The sequence below is a fragment of the Diabrotica undecimpunctata genome, chromosome 9, assembly GCF_040954645.1.
Source record: "Diabrotica undecimpunctata isolate CICGRU chromosome 9, icDiaUnde3, whole genome shotgun sequence".
Taxonomy (NCBI): domain Eukaryota; kingdom Metazoa; phylum Arthropoda; class Insecta; order Coleoptera; family Chrysomelidae; genus Diabrotica; species Diabrotica undecimpunctata.
In genome coordinates this window covers 117,204,826-117,221,851 of record NC_092811.1, presented here as the reverse complement: position 1 = coordinate 117,221,851, position 17,026 = coordinate 117,204,826, and the positions used below count along the sequence as shown (strand labels likewise).

The 17,026-nt window shown below is 33.1% G+C and overlaps 2 protein-coding genes across 2 annotated transcripts in view; both read left to right on the top strand.

Moving 5' to 3' along the window:
- Positions 1 to 896: 896 nt before the first annotated feature.
- On the top strand, positions 897 to 3,748 carry LOC140449909 (mitochondrial ribosome-associated GTPase 2). The gene is made up of 4 exons (XM_072543326.1): positions 897 to 1,187; positions 1,230 to 1,715; positions 3,121 to 3,259; positions 3,373 to 3,748. The coding sequence occupies exons 1-4, from the start codon at positions 1,077 to 1,079 to the stop codon at positions 3,735 to 3,737; spliced, it is 1,101 nt and encodes a 366-aa protein (XP_072399427.1). The 5' UTR covers positions 897 to 1,076; the 3' UTR covers positions 3,738 to 3,748.
- Positions 3,749 to 5,629: 1,881 nt separating this feature from the next.
- Positions 5,630 to 17,026, top strand: part of rl (Mitogen-activated protein kinase rl) — a 42,068-nt gene continuing 30,671 nt past the window's right edge. The window contains exon 1 of the mRNA XM_072544191.1: positions 5,630 to 5,863. Coding sequence (XP_072400292.1) covers positions 5,736 to 5,863 — 128 coding nt within the window. The 5' untranslated portion in view covers positions 5,630 to 5,735. The remainder of the gene's footprint in view (positions 5,864 to 17,026) is intronic.

Sequence of the window (17,026 nt, the reverse complement as noted above, 5' to 3'; positions counted from 1 at the left end):
GGAAAGTGCTTAATTAGCTAAGACTTATTTATGTATTTATTATTATTTATTACAAACACTATGGCTGAAATGTAGAGTATTTAAACTACTAACGTGAATATTTTTTAGAATAATTTAAAACTTACTTCACGAACGGCAGGAACTGGTAATAAAGTTGTCCCAGCCTCTTTTTCTAATTGAAAATAATTTAATAATTTTAATATTAGTCTTTGTTCATTCTCGGTATATCTCAGCATACTTATTTAAAATATTTTTATGACAATAAATACAAAATTAAATTTTCACTGTAAAATGTCTAAAAATACTATCCTGGAATGACAATTATCATTTTATCAGTTGACATTGTCAAAGTACTGTCACTATCGAGACCATCTGCGTCAAATTATATTTATGCGCATCATTGATTGGATATCTATTTAGCGTATTCTAAACTCCGAACAATTATATATCCGTAAGTAGAATTCGCTTTAATATGCAAATACCCGTGAACGAAATATAATTTTCTAAGTTCTATGTATAATAATCACAGACTCACGTTTTTTTCTGTCACTTCTAGCTAATGCGTTAGAGAGAATTCGATAAACTGTGACGCACTGAAAGAAGGGTTTGGGATGAACTATAACAAATTATTAAAACAAAACTAAAAACAAGACACCAGAAGTGGCTCGTGTCGTGTGAACGCTTCGATTCGCAACAGACGCTAAAAATTGCTCGTCTGCGTCTGTAATCATTCTTAAAACAATGCAACTGACTGAACAGGAACACCGGTGTCTGACACCAGTCGCTTCCTCTGAAAGGGTACTTAGTCCAGGCGGTGAGGTCGTGTGAACGCACCCATGTCCCATAGACTATGATTTGACTCATGAGTCATGATTTGACTGACTGTCATAATAAGCAAGAGACAATTGGCAATTGTAACCTAGAAATTATAATAGCATACAAAATAATAAAAACAAAAATTTAAATTTTTAGGTATATTATATCAGAAAAATGGTTTACAACTAAAATCATGTACATCAAATCATATACATTTTAAAATTTAATGTTATCACAATATTTTAAATAAACTTGAGACAATGATTAATGCAGTTAAAATTAACATCAGATTAGCTTCAAAGGTTTGTAAGTTTTCTCAAGATGTAGCTCAGCCATTAAGAAGCAAAAAACCTAAATCATTGAAAAATGTGGTAAGTATTTTTTATATACAGATATCTCACCCTGTTAACTAGGTACAAAATTTTGTAGATCTCAAGAACCTTAGGGCTATTGGTGGTAAAGGAGGAGATGGCTGTATTTCCTATCTATCTCTTTTCTCTAATGAATTCGCTGGTCCAGATGGAGGAGATGGAGGTAATGGTGGACATATAATTTTTAAGTCATCTGAAAGTGTAAAGGATTTAAACCATATACCAACCGTTGCAAAGGCCAAAGATGGAGAAAAGGGTTCTAAAAAAGACTGCAATGGCAAAAATGCAGATCATTTGACAATTAATGTTCCTATAGGCACTATTATAAAAAATGCTGCTGGTAAAGTTGTAGGAGATTTGTCACGACCAAATTTAATGTTTGTAGCAGCTAGAGGAGGAGCAGGAGGTAAAGGCAACCACTACTTTGTTTCTGACACACAACAGTCTCCAATGATTTGTGAATATGGTGCTGACGGAGAAGATTTAGAGTATACAGTTGAGGTTAAAAGCATGGCCAATATTGGTCTGGTAAGATAATTTGTATTGTTTAATTATCTCATACAGCAGTTTATTTGGTTTAATTGTTATATACATTTTTTAATTTTTTATCTTTGTAGTCTAAAGGCCTGTTTATACACGCATGGATTTGCTGGCACTAGTAACCATGCCAGTGAAGGTTTATACTAGATTTAATAGAACAGAATATTTTATCATGCCAGTTTCATTTTTAATTTGGCACAGTGGAATATTCAGTCCAATTTCATGTAGGGTGTAGTTTAATTCTAAAAAGTATTGTTGAAGAAATGATTAGCCTTGTGGAAAAGAGAAAAAATGATAAGTGGAGACACTGAATATTGATTAGAAACTGAATTCTCCATTTTTTACCTCATGTATGGCTCATTTCAAATAATATTTGTTAAAATTGCTTAGCTACAAATTTAAAATATTATAATAAAACATAATTATCGTAAAATATTATAATAAAACATATAAACGTATTATAATAATAATTATAAGATTATAATTTAAAATAACCACAAAACGCAAAAGTTTACACATGCAAATTCAATTTAAAATGCTGATAAAATGGTTACTGGCGCATGAAAAGGTGGATGATTCTAACTTTACTCGCGCGCCAACAATTACTGGTGCCAGCAAATCCATGTGTGTATAAACTTGCCTTTACAATAGTCCTTTTAATGTTTATTTTAGTAAAATTTGGCCAAAGACAATACTTATAATAACTAACACCATTACACATTGAACTAGAGTTATTTACTTGCTGTCATTCTTCCAAAATCCAATGATTAAGAACTACCAAATCCATAAAGATCTAAATAACTCTTATAAATAAAGTTAAAATTCTAAATAATTACTCCCAATTCAATTGGTGATAGATTTACTATACAACAAATGTAATTTTTTTGTTACAGAACTGTTCATAAACAAACTCCATTTCTGTGAACTGTATACCTACCCTTCTTGAAAAAGGGTGCTAACATTATTGCAAAAACATAGTTTATTCTGAATATACCAATTAGGTGTCCACAAAAACGGATCGTTTTGAGAATACTGAGAACTATTGATACCAGGACCCAGATCTTACATATTTGTGTAAATAGTCAAATCTGATATCATCTTTAATCTGTTCAAAAAACTCCATAAATACCATGAATCAAAGTTTTATCTTTATTCTCAATTAATATGCCAAAATAAACTGAATGAGCTTCACTACACTTTCTCTCATTTCAATACTGTGTATATACTTTAAAAAATACCAAAAGATATTGCTGGAGGACCTACGATTTCTAATCAATCTGTAATAATTCATTCAGGAAATTTAAAAAAACCAAACCAGTGACATAAACATCAAAGTTTCAAAATACTTGAACTACATTTACTCGAAAACAATTTATAATAGTTTCAATTTTAGATTGGTTTCCCAAACGCAGGCAAAAGTACTTTATTGAGAGCAATTTCAAGAGCTAAACCGAAAGTTGCTCCTTATCCGTTCACTACCTTAAAGCCCCATATAGGAATAGTTCAGTATGATGATTACGAACAAGTGGCAGGTAAATAGAAATTAAGGATTTGACTTAAAACTTAATCTTGTTTACAAAGTAAAATCATAAATTATTGTAAGTGCTTAATAAATCAATTGTTCTAATAATAAATATAATTCTAGTTGCAGATCTTCCTGGGTTAATACAGGATTCTCACAAAAATAAAGGTTTAGGAATTGAATTTTTAAGGCATGCTGAACGATGCATGGCTCTGCTAATCATCCTAGACAGCTCTGAACCTGAACCTTGGAAAAAGTTAGAGGTACTTCAGTACGAACTATCTCAGTTTAATGATGATCTTAAATCCCGGCCACAGTTGGTCATAGCTAATAAAATGGATTTGCCTGGTGCTGAACCAAATATTGAACAATTGAAGAAAATGACTGCTTTAACTGTGATACCGATTAGTGCAAAATTAGGTTTAAATATATCATTACTTTTAAAAGAAGTTAAAATTTTGTATGATAGGCAAGAAACAAATAAATAAGATAAATTGAATTGTAGTTTTCAATATAAATAATTCCAATCTAGACATCATCTCTTCTTATTTCAAGCGAGTACTTTCTGACTAAAAATCAGATCGACAAAATATTCTATATGCCATTTAAGTCGAGTTTTATGTCTTGGTTCTTTTAGTTTTTAAAGCAATTCGTCAAATGATGCGGAAGACATTCGAGAATAATTTAAAAAACGGGTGTGGCAGTCCAGTGGGACTGCCGGTGAAAGTTCACTTCTATACACGCATTCGCCGTTACAAATTTATTTGGGAGTCAATCTGCACAATCATTACATATGTAATGCTATAGGTAAGACATAGCAGAAAGAGAAACAGAATTAATAACAATTAATAAACAACTTTTGACCTGTAATAGGAGTATAGTAAATGAAGAATTGAATCAATATTTTGATGAAAATGTATATTTTTATTTTCATGTATGTATGAAAGGAGTTGAATGCAAAAAATTTTTTACACATACTCTGCAGTAAAATTCATTGTTTATTTTGTTATTAATATAATAATACAATACAAATTAAAATGCGATATTCATAAGTATTTAAAAGAGAAACAGAATTAATAACAACTTACTAACAATTAATAAACAACTTTTGACCTGTAATAGGAGTATAGTAAATGAAGAATTGAATCAATATTTTGATGAAAATGTATATTTTTATTTTCATGTATGTATGAAAGGAGTTGAATGCAAAAATTTTTTTACACATACTCTGCAGTAAAATTCATTGTTTATTTTGTTATTAATATAATAATACAATACAAATTAAAATGCAATATTCATAAGTATTTAAAAATGACAATATACATAAAAAAATACACTACAATACAGTGCAACATAATTTAATATAATAATACAATACAAATTAAAATACAATATTCATAAGTATTTAAAAATGACAATAATATACATAACTTTTCTACTTACGCATATATGTTTAATTAACCATGTAATAATATTAATAAAAAAGTCCTCCCCGTCTGGGAATCGAACCCCGGTCTCCCGCGTGACAGACGGGGATACTGACTACTATACTACCGAGGACATGACACAAATGTATTTCAAAATTGACAGTTCTGGGTCATACAGTGATTTATTGAGATTATTATTTTGAAATACAAAAGACTAATATAATTATGAACATTTAATAAATAATACAAAACATATCACATAAATAATAATATTAATAAATATTTTATTATATATATATATATATATATATATATATATATATATATATATAATATATATATTTATATATATATATATATATATATATATATATATATATATATATATATATATATATATATATATATATATATATATATATGTATATATATCTTTATATAATATTAAATTATATATACAAAAGGAACATTTTTATATTCGAGAGAGGAAGAGAGAGAAAATATATCTTCTGTCTCTCTCTTACTCATTATCTTACATATGTAATGATTTCACAGATTCACTCCCATACAAATTTCCAACGTGGAGCGCGCGTATAGAAGTATAACTTCAAAAATTAACTTCGGCACAAAAGCGATCGTATTATTATTTTTTTTTAAATCCTCGAAGAGGTCTTTCACTATTTATATGATGCACACGCAATTGAACAAATAACAGCAATTTCTAAATCATCCATGTGTTCTGTGTGTCCAGACCACGTCTCAATTAAACGTCCGTCGCTCGAGGCGGACGTTCTCATAACGCTCGTGTAATCTCACTCTTAAATGTACAATAATTGACATACAGTTACCTACGTCTTTCATCTTAGGGAAGTCAACGTTTTCCGTATTGCGTCTTACGGCATCGAGTAATCGATAATTTTCTCTTTCAAATCCCTCATCGTTTTTTGACTTCGTTTATGATCGACATTCCACAAGAAAACAGTTGTGACGAGTGACAGGAAAGTGGTTTGCGTGCGGTTTGTTTCTCTATTTCGTCAATCTCCTCCTAGTTCGCTGAAAATGGCGGAAGCCACAGGTGCGGCAAATGTTAATCCCAATGCTGAAATTGTTCGAGGACAAATTTTTGAAGTAGGCCCTCGGTACGCAAATTTGGCTTACATCGGAGAAGGAGCCTATGGAATGGTTGTGTAAGTTATGTTTTTGTCAAATTGCTTTCAAACAGTCAATAAATATACGCCCTAGAATTTCTACAAAAAGTTCAATTCAAAATATGTTCATTTTGGTTTTTCCTTTCAAAATAAGTGTGTATACTATACCTTTATAACATTACCTATGACATTTTGGAAAAAACAAAACTCTATTTTCAAAACTGAGGTTATGTTCAGCAAAAAAAAAACATTGACTCTTTTAATTCTTCCTCAAAAAAGGAAAGCTACTAACCTTTACTAGGGATTAGAAATACATTAAATATCAATCTGTTACACCGAAATAAGAAAATAATATATTTCAATTACAAAAGTTTCTATGTACACTGACACATTTTGTTTGAACTTTATTGGACATGTAGGTTAGTTTTTAAGGGTGTGTTGTAGATTTTTTAACAAACCTTTGCAGTGTCGTGTATATTTCAATCAAAGCAAAAATATAATAAGAGAACTACTTAGGTGTAGCAATATTTCCTTTAGCATGGATAATTTTCATCTGATTTATATGTATTTAAAGATTGTCTTATAAAGCTTTAAAGTTGGTCTAGTTTCCTCCTATTAAACAAATACAACACAACAAAAGCCAACATGATTAAAACAAAACAAAAAAATTTCTGGAAAAGATAAAAAACTAAGAATCAAAAGAGTTTTTATGAGTGAATCCATATTACAGTAAAGGACTTAAAAAACATTAATAAATTAGAACAATATCATGTCAGTCAATATCAGTACATGAGGGAAATGTTTTGTTGAGATATCTTTGGTATTCTCAGAAACATCTTGATCTGGATTCTGATCACCCTTGAAACAATGTTATCATAATCTCTTAGTTCTTAATGGCCATTGTTGTCTTGGATGACCCATGTTTAAGGTTTCTTATAATTTATTGCATTCAGTGAATTGTTGATGACTTGAAAAAGGTTTTTCATTAACACTCTTAGAGTTTTATTGCATTTTGTGATTAGAGCTAGTGTAATTTTTTCTTACGCCTTGTGTCAATCTCGAAATTAACACTACATCAGATGTAGAAGTGGCATTGCCAATGAAAAGTAATTATTTTTTAGAAACACCATGATCTTCATTAAATATTAATGTAGTTTTGAAAATATCTTGTGGCATTTTAATTTTAACTACAATATTTATATTACTACTATATGAAAATACACCACAATTTTTTAGACAACTGAAGAATACTCTAACAGAGATCTTACCAATGAACAAACTATTTGAATTACAAGTGATAAATCTTATCATCTTAGCTGCTTTCACTGATCATTGAATTGGAGACAACTATCAAAAATTATACCTAAATCTCTAATACTACTGACTTTAGATAACTCCTTACTACCAATAATAAGGAGTCAGTTGATTTCTTAGTCCTAACGTCCAGTCCTAACATATGGTTCAGAAACCTGGACTTTAACAAAAAGCAATGAAAACATGTTAGGATGTTTCGAAAGAAAAATACTAAGGCGCATCTATGGAGCAGTAAATGAAAATGGTGTCTGGAGAAGACAATACAACTTCGAACTCTATAGAATATACTAGGAACCAGATATCATAAAACACATAAAGATAGGATGTCTGAGGTGGGTAGGCCATGTAATGCGGATGGAGCAAACCGACCCAGCTAGAAAAACGCTCCTTGATAGACCAATTGGTCAAAGAAGAAGAGGAAGACCCAGAACTAGATTCCTAGATAACATCGATGAAGACATGAGAAATATGGAAATACATGCTTGGCGGAGGAAGGTGATGGATAGGGACAACTGGAGAAAAATTCTTGGGGAGGCTAGGACCCACACAGGGTTGTAAAGCCAAAATGATGATGATGATTTCTTATAATAATAAAAGTCTCCCGTTTTATACCACTCGCGGCTTATGATTTCTTAATTTTATAAAAATTTTTTTATGGCACTTCTAGGTATTTAGCTATAAATGATTTTCTGAACACTATAACCATAGAGCATTCAAATCATCCTGGATCAATTCAATATCTAACACATCATACTAACTCTTCTAAAGAGTTTTTAGCTAATCTAAAAAACATTAAAACATTTGTGTATTGTAATTTTGTTTGTTAAGTCATTAATAAACAAACAAAATAACAAGTGAGAACAGTGAGTCCCCTGTGGCACACCAGAAGTAACCTCAATAACATTAGAGCAAGAGTTTCCAATTTTTAATTTTTGAATAACTTTTTTTAAAAAGCCCCTGAACCATTTGATCATCAAGGGTTAAAATCCTGAAGTATGTACATTCGTTTACCAAATTCCCATCTATAAACATGAGCATGTGGTGATATTCGCCGTCTCATTTGTCAAGAGGCTATTAAATATAATTTATTACCTTAAGCTCATGTTACAGATCCAAACTTGCCAGCATTTTAAATTCAAATTGTATCGTGTTGATTTTTAAGTTAATATATTGTGTTATATTTATGTTATAGTTATTGTTAAATGATTTACTGGTCATGTTATTTTTTAGAGTTTAGTTTAATTGTGATATAATGATTAAATTTCAAGAAATTCTTACATTAACAGTTTCAAAAGTAAATATTTTTAAAAATCATATAATACACATCAGTACGACCCTGTTTGGCTTTCATGTGCTTCTATTGACAATTGGGAATTTGTAAAATGAATACGGTTTATGTCTATTCATTTAGTTGAGTCTTATCTATCAGATAGATTTCAGTATGTGTTCTTTAACCAGCTTAAATCTGATAAAAAACCTTTGAAGTATAGAGTGTCTCAAGGGTCAGTCCTGGGTCCAATATTATTTCTCATTTATATTAATGACTTGGGATTTTCACAAGAGGGCCTAATAAGCATAATTCTGTTTGCTGATGATACTATGTACTATCAAAGTTATCACCCTTATCAAATCAACTTCCTCTCCATAACTCAAAATCAAAAACAGTGAACACCCTCAGACATAATACCATCGCACATCCCATTTTAACAAATTGTTGACAGGAAGCTACATTTCTTGGTGCCTTTCTTGATCAGGGACTCACTTGGACACAGCACATACTGAAACTTTCTCAAAAGCTATCTAGCCAACTCTTTTTATTTAGAAATCTAGCTAAGGTTACCTCCATACAAACATCTTACAGCATATGATAGTAACTTTCACTCACAACTAACTTATGCAATCCTTTCCAGGGGACACTCTTCCCATGTAGATAAGGTGATTCATATAATCACTGGATAGGGTTTTCAGGAGGATTGTAGGCAGTTTTTTAAAATGCTGAAAATTCTCACACTACCTTCAGTTTATGTTATACAGATTGTTATGCTCTTGTGCCAGATTTCAGTCGACTTGGATGCCCAGAAATGGAACCAGATACATTGCAATAAAATTTTATAACTATATTCCAATTTCTGCCAAAAATCTTGATTTAAATCAATTTAAGAGACAAGTTAAAAATTATCTTCTGGACTATCCATTCTTTTAAGATTCATTCCATTCTTTTCAGATCTAATTTTAATTTTGTCCTGTAATTCAATTAAAGGTTTTTTTAGCTGTGTCAATATAAATATATAAGTTTAGCTTTTTTAATTTTTAGCAATAGGTATTACACTATCAAATTTAAGTTATCATTTGTTTCTTTTATCATATCAAGTTTTTCTTCCCCTGCTGACATGCCTTATAGCTTGTTGCCAATTGTCAGACAAAATTTTATATTTGGTCATTTGGTTATATTGTTTTTAGTGAAATATCTCTTCCATCGAGCCCAGATTAGTTTAGTGGGGTTAAGTTCACAATGATATTTTAGTAGTAATCACAACCATTCCCGACCATTATTTAAGACAACTAAGTCTAGAGTTCCTATCCATTCCATAAGCATTTGTCTTTGAGCGCTGCTTTGGCGTTGAAGTCCCCCAGCACTACACACTCTCTTCCCAATAATCTTACCTCATTCATAATCTCATCCAGTCTACTTTCATAATTCTCCACTGTACAATTCAGTGAAATGTAGCAGCATACCACATTTTCTCCCTCGACACATATTGTCACAAATCCCTCATGCGTATCAATACCATATACTCTCAGTCTTCTATTAAGTATCCGCACTCCTACCACGAACCATTCCCTACTGCTCACTAACGTGAGGTTTATCCCTGCCGATATCAGGATGTCAATTTCTTTTTCGATTGCGGAGACCACAGCGAGGTCGTGAGCTAGCCTAGTCGTCCCAACATTTGTTTGCAGCACTCTTAACACACGTTCTCTTTCACGCTTATTCCCCATTTTGTCGCTGAGTCAGTAACCTACCCTTCTTCCATCTTCACCTCTTGCTCTTCTGATAATTCCCCTGAATTTGGGACACTAAGTGGACATAGATATATGACCTTCCTCGTCACAATTAAAGCACTTTACAGTGTTACTTTGACACTGGGATTGTATATGGCCCTCCATCCCACACTTCCAACACCCCTTTTTTGTTTCTCCCTCGGAGTCTCTTGCTATGTGGCCATGTGCTTGGCATCTATAGCATCGTGTCACCTTCACCATCTCCTTTACCGTGACGTGTACCATTCCGATCTTTATTCTTTCTGCCACTAAAAGTCTTCTGGCTATGCCCTTATCCACCTCCACATAACAAATTCTACTTTCTCCCCTGTTTGTCCTTATTTTTCCAACTACTTCACATGCTTCCTTCCTACCAGCAAATTTCTCCATGATTCTGAATTTCTGAAATTCGACGATGTCTTTTTCGGTGGTTAGGCCATCCATGTACGCCAGCATCAAACCCTTCTTTACTTTTCCACCTTTTGCCACTACTCCTTTTGCTCAACCTTGTCTTGATGATACTAAATTCCTGTCCTGCTCCGTCATTTTCCTGCCTCCATCTAATTCCAGGATCACACTTTCTTGTCTGGTTTGTCTAACCTTGTTTATGACGACATCCTGTCTTCCCTTAACTCTTTTACAAGTTCAGCATAGGGCTTGTCCTTCGGTTTTGTGATGATTACTTGTGTCTGCAAGTTATTTTGGATCAGTGCGTGATATTGGCGTTCATTATCAGGTAAATCGAACCTTGAAATGTCCCATCTGTTTCCTTGTTGGCGTTGCTTTGGCTGTCTCGTCTTTAGCCTTTTTCTCATTTTTGTTCTGACCAGGAAGTGGTCAGAGTCACTTTCTGCTCCCCTCAGACTGTGTGCGCTGATGATATTGCTCGAATATCTTCCATCGATAAGCACATGGTCTATCTGGTTTTGTATGATTCCGTCATTTGACACCCAGGTTACTTTATGTATATCTTTATTCTTTATACTTTATCTGTTTCGTTTTTAATATTTTTGAATAATTCCATGCATCTTTTTAGTTTTTTTTTATTCAATGTAACTTCTTTACATTTGAATTGCTTGAAAGGATATAAGTCACTACTTTATGTAAATTGAGATTATCACAAACGTTTGTTTTCAATACTTATATCTAAAGAATATAACTCTTCAGTACAGTTGATTGGTAGGCAGCCAACAGAATATTTCATCCATTTATGAAACGATGTAAATGACTTATATTGTTTAATAAATTTGCCGCTGATCTTTTACTGGCGCTAGTAGCGTCATGAACACAGCGATTTTGCTTGCTGATAAATTACATTCAGGTTGTTTTGTTGTTGTTTATAGACAGATACTTTGATATTTCGGAAATTTCCTAACTCGCTATCAATCTCAAGTTTGTTTTATTTTGTATTTCATTTTTATCCGCATGCCTACTACTAATAGTACTAAAATGGTACTAATGTTGAATACAGAATTATTTGAATTATCTAGTATGCTTGTTTATCTTTTAATTAATTAAATCGGGCTTTATTTATATTACTTAAAACTTTTATAACTGGTTTTTAAATATAGTACTGACATTTTAAATTTACTATCATAATATATACCAAAATTGCTATTTTAGAAACAAAGTAAACATCTTCCCATAATGTCAACAATGTGTATCACTCCTATATCCTTTATCTTGTGTCTATTTATTTTATCTCTCTGATAAGTGTTGATTTAGGTGCAGCGCGAGTAAGATTTGGTTTTATATGACTAAAAAGCAATATCATGTATCATGGTTTTCTAGGATTTCCAGGAATCACGGAAAACTGTTTTTAAGGATTTTTATTGCATTTTCTAGAGAAGTAAATGAACTATTTTTAAATATATTATAGTTTCAAAATCTTATGCATAAGTTTTTTTGTTTCCAGCATATTTTTAATATATTTTTCCATTTTGTATCTATATTTATATGAAGTATATCTACTTAAGTGAACAAATTTTAATAATCATTTTCATCTAAAATGGAAAAAGTCTGATGGACTGCCACCTGTCATGAAACTGTCTAATTTCCATAGTTTGTGCTGTTCTTTAAGATACTATAACAATTTTCAATTGAAGTTGATTCATTGGCAACATCGCACTTAAAGCGACCGACCGATATTTCCCTTATCAACTTTGCAGAGGCGTACCAAAATAATATTTTAATTATTTATTTTACTTAAACACAAGTAATTACGTAAAAATTAAATCTAAGACCGATATTATTATTATTCAATTATCATGTGTGCTTTGACAGGTAGCTTATAGTCTAACAAAATGAAGTAAAATTTTATTAACAAAAAGAGAAATCAAACGATTTCTACCTAGCGAAACCGAATTCAAATTTTTACCACTGTGTTTCCTAAAACTTCCGAAACAAACAGCTGGATAAATTAATCGGCAAGGGAATCTAAAATTGCATTCCACATGCCGTTCATCCTGGTCAAAATTCGTAGTGAATTCAGTTTCTAGTACTCCAAACGAAGTAAGTAATAAAACATAATGACGGTATTAGATTTTTGTTTTGATACAGGGCAGCGACAACCGCTTATACGTATTTCGGCCTCTTTAGGTCTCGTCAGAACGGTATAGCCACAGAGCAGAACGGTATAACCTAAGATAGTGCGTACAATTTTTTCCTAGCACTCGTCCAATTCAATTTTTTTTTTTCTACCATGACATTGTACTTTTGGAGCTTGCACAATCCCAATCACCTTTTTTTCACGTTCACAGCTATAGCTTCCACTGTACGAAGTGTATTTTTTAAATTTTCATACACTCTACAGAAAATTTGCGTTTCTTCTACCGACATAAACTTCCGTTTTCTTTATACATTACTTGGACACGCTACGGCTTCCGTCTTAATGTTAAATGCTATAACAAGAATAAACATCAATCATATTATTTTAATATAAGTCTATTTAATAAAAATAAAACAAAGTCGCATTCACAAGAAATAGAACACACCACGCCTATGCAGATATGGACGCTTGCTGATGAAGAAATCGAACGAATAAACTATTTCTCCATTCCCAGTCTTTCCAAGGACGTAAATATATAGACCAGCGAATTGTTGATAAGTTTACCGATGTTTCAAAGTATTCAACAAACTCGTACAATTATTCGCTCGTGAATCACACCGGTATGCAGAAGGTATAATGTTAGGAGGCAAATTTTATGGAACCATCGTACTTTTCACTTATCCACATTGGCGAAGCATACACAACAAAAATGACCCCGATAAGAATTTACTTCTGCCATTTAACATTGTGGCCGTTAGCTTGCAGTTCAATTTGTAGATGAGTCACCTTCAATTATAGTTCTAATCCAAGGACACGTCCCGATGGCACAAAAGATTACTAAATTCGTAGCCATCTTCGGGTTCAGCGACTTGAACGGTCCTACAATTTGTTTGTAGCCATCTCTACTGCTTGTATTGTATTAGTTAACTGAATAGGGTGCACTGAAAAGGGCCATACAAACTGTTATAGTTATCTGAGTAATTTTGAGGATGATTTTAAAATATCCTTTCTTCTTCTTCTACGGCACTACAGCCCAAAATGAGCCTTGGCCTCCTTTATTTTTTGCCTCCACCCTTGTCTGTCTGTGGCTGCTCTTCTCCATACACGGACTCCTAAAAGTGCTTGTGCGTCGCTGCTTACTGTGTCTTCCCAGCGCTTTCTTGGCTTTCCAACTGGTCTCTTTCCCTGCATTCTGGCGTTCAGTGCTCGTTTTGGTAGCCTATCCTCTCCCATTCGTATCACATGTCCGGCCCATTGCAATCTTTGTATTCTAATGAAGTCTGACAGGGGTGTTTCCTTATACAGTTGATAGAGCTCGTTGTTATATCGAATTCTGAAGATTCCGTTTTCCCTCACAGGTCCTAGTATTCTCCTCAGTACTTTTCTTTCGAATGTGTCGAGTTTGTTTTTGGATGTTTCTTTCAGGACCCATGCTTCGCTGCCATAACATGCTATTGGCCGAATTAAAGTTTTATAGATTCTCATCTTTGTATTTCGGTGGACACTTTTAGACCGAAATATATGGGAGAGGGCAAAATAAGCTTTGTTTGCCTGCGTTATCCTTTTTCGTATTTCTCCATCCTCTGCTCCATCGGCATATATTTCTACTCCCAGGTATGTAAACTTTCCAACCGTTTCAATGTCATCTTCATGCATAATGTTTTGTGGGATTATATTTCTTCTCGTCTGTACCATTATTTTTGTTTTTTCTGTGTTAATTTCCAGACCTAGCCTTTTCGTTTGTGTTTTTAACTCTGCGTATGCTTCCTGTGCTCCTGTTGATGTTCTACTCATAATATTAATATCATCGGCGTAGGCAGCCAGTTGAACCGTTTTATTGGTCAGTAGGTTTTCTCGTCCAGTTTGCATTTGCCTAACCGCATACTCCAGTGCCAGGTTAAACAATGTTGGTGCCAGCCCATCTCCCTGCTTTAGTCCCTGCGAGATTTTGAAAAAGTCTGTCCGGTTGTTTTGTATTCGTACACATGCCTGAGTTTCATCCATTGTGGCTTTAATGAGTCTAATCAGCTTATGTGGTATTGCTAATTCTGCCAATATATAGTATAGTCTGTCCCTTTTGACTGAATCGTATGCCTGTTTGAAGTCTACAAACACGTTGTGAACATCAATGTCGTGTTCCCACGATTTGCTCAAGACCTGCTTGACTGTAAATATTTGATCCATTGTCGATCTTCCCCGTCTGAAGCCCGTCTGATATTCTCCAATAATATTTTCTGCTAGTGATTGGAGTCGCTGGTTTATAATATACGTGAGGACTTTATACGCTGTACATAGTAGAGAAATTCCACGGTAGTTTTTGCACTGGAGTTTGTCTCCTTTTTTATAGATTGGGCATACTATACTTTTCTTCCATTCGTCGGGTATTTTCTCTTCTTGCCATATTTCTTTGATAAGCGCGTGGATATGACTTGATAGGTGGTTGCCACCTACCTTATACAGTTCTGCTGGAATCTCGTCAACTCCCGGGGCTTTATTGTTTTTCTGGGCCTTAATAGCTTCGAGAACTTCCTCTATGGTTGGAGCTTCTACTTCAACTTCGTTCTCTTCTACATGGTTCGTACCCATTTCATCTTCCATATCTACTTGTGTTCCAAGTAGGGTCTGAAAATAATGCTTCCAGGTTTCTGTGACTTTCTGTTGGTCACTGATTATTTGCCCACTTTCATCTTTGCATAGGCTTGTTTGAGGTTTATATCCACTTTTTATCTTTTTTAGGTATTCGTAAGTTCCTCTAGTTTCGTTTTTTTTTGAAATTTTGTTCCATTTCTTCTATTTGTCCATTTTCATAAGCTCTCTTTTTATTTCTGCATATCTTGTCTGCTTTCCGTCTTGCGACTTCAAATGATGTTCGTCTTTCCCGTGTTCTTCTTGTTATGTACATTTTGTGCGCTTCGTTTCTTTCTTCTATCGCTTGCCTGCACTCGTGATCAAACCATGTTCCTCTTCTCTTCTTTTTCTTGTTTCCCACGGTGGACGCTGCTGCTGTCAGCACTGCTGTTTTGATATTATTCCATTTGCTCTCTATGGAGTGCAGTTCTTGTGTCCTTAGCTCATTTGTGACTCCTTGCTCGAACTTCTCTCTACATTCCTGAGTCTTCAGTTTTTCCAGGTCTAGTTTGTTTGTTCTTTGTTGTCTTTCGTTTCTTTCTCTGTTAACTCTGCACCTAAATTTGGTTTGCAGTAAAAGATGGTCTGATCCACAGCATGCTCCTCGTCGTGTTCACATTGTTAACATTGTGGCCGTTAGCTTGCAGTTCAATTTGTAGATGAGTCACCTTCAATTATAGTTCTAATCCAAGGACACGTCCCGATGGCACAAAAGATTACTAAATTCGTAGCCATCTTCGGGTTCAGCGACTTGAACGGTCCTACAATTTGTTTGTAGCCATCTCTACTGCTTGTATTGTATTAGTTAACTGAATAGGGTGCACTGAAAAGGGCCATACAAACTGTTATAGTTATCTGAGTAATTTTGAGGATGATTTTAAAATATCCTTTACTTGATTATAATCTTTTTTAATTTTTTTTTGCAGGTCTTGTTAAGATGTATCTAAGTATTAGTGAAACATTTAGAACTTCCGAATTTTTGAATATTAGATCATTTTTATTAGTCCATGTTTTGGAACCGCTCCCGTAAAAGAAATGTTTCTGATTCGGTTTCTTTGCGGATTCTTGTTCAAAAATGTTCCCTTTAAACAAATCTAAAGGGTGCCTGGCGAAATTTTTGGACAGAAATTGTTTAAACAATTTTTTTAAACAAATTTCAAAAATTACCTTTTTTTGCTCCGTAATTTTTTTTAGGTTTTTGTATCATTTTAAATAAAGAAGATCTCCTGTTATTTTCTCTAAAGTTTGTAGTTTTCGTGTTGTATGAGTATTTTCCGGAGCAAAAAAGGTAATTTTTGGAATTTGTTTTAAAAAATTATAATTTCTTTTTTGTAATTTGTAAAAAACAATTTCTGTCCAAAAATTTCGCCCGACACCCTTCAGATTTATTTAAAGGGGACATTTTTGAACAAGAACCCGTAGAGAGACAGCATCAGAAACATTTTTATTACGGGAGCGGTCTCATAACGTGGACTATAATAGTGATTTGCTTAAAAACAAACGAAATTTGATTATTATTCGACGTCAAGAGAGGAAATGAATATGACCCTTAAAAATTAAAAATATATTCCAATTCGGTTGTCGTAATGTCATATATAATAGATAAATTAAAAAACATCAATTTGGACAAAAAAGACATTGAGTTTATTAAGGCTATATACTGGAACCAG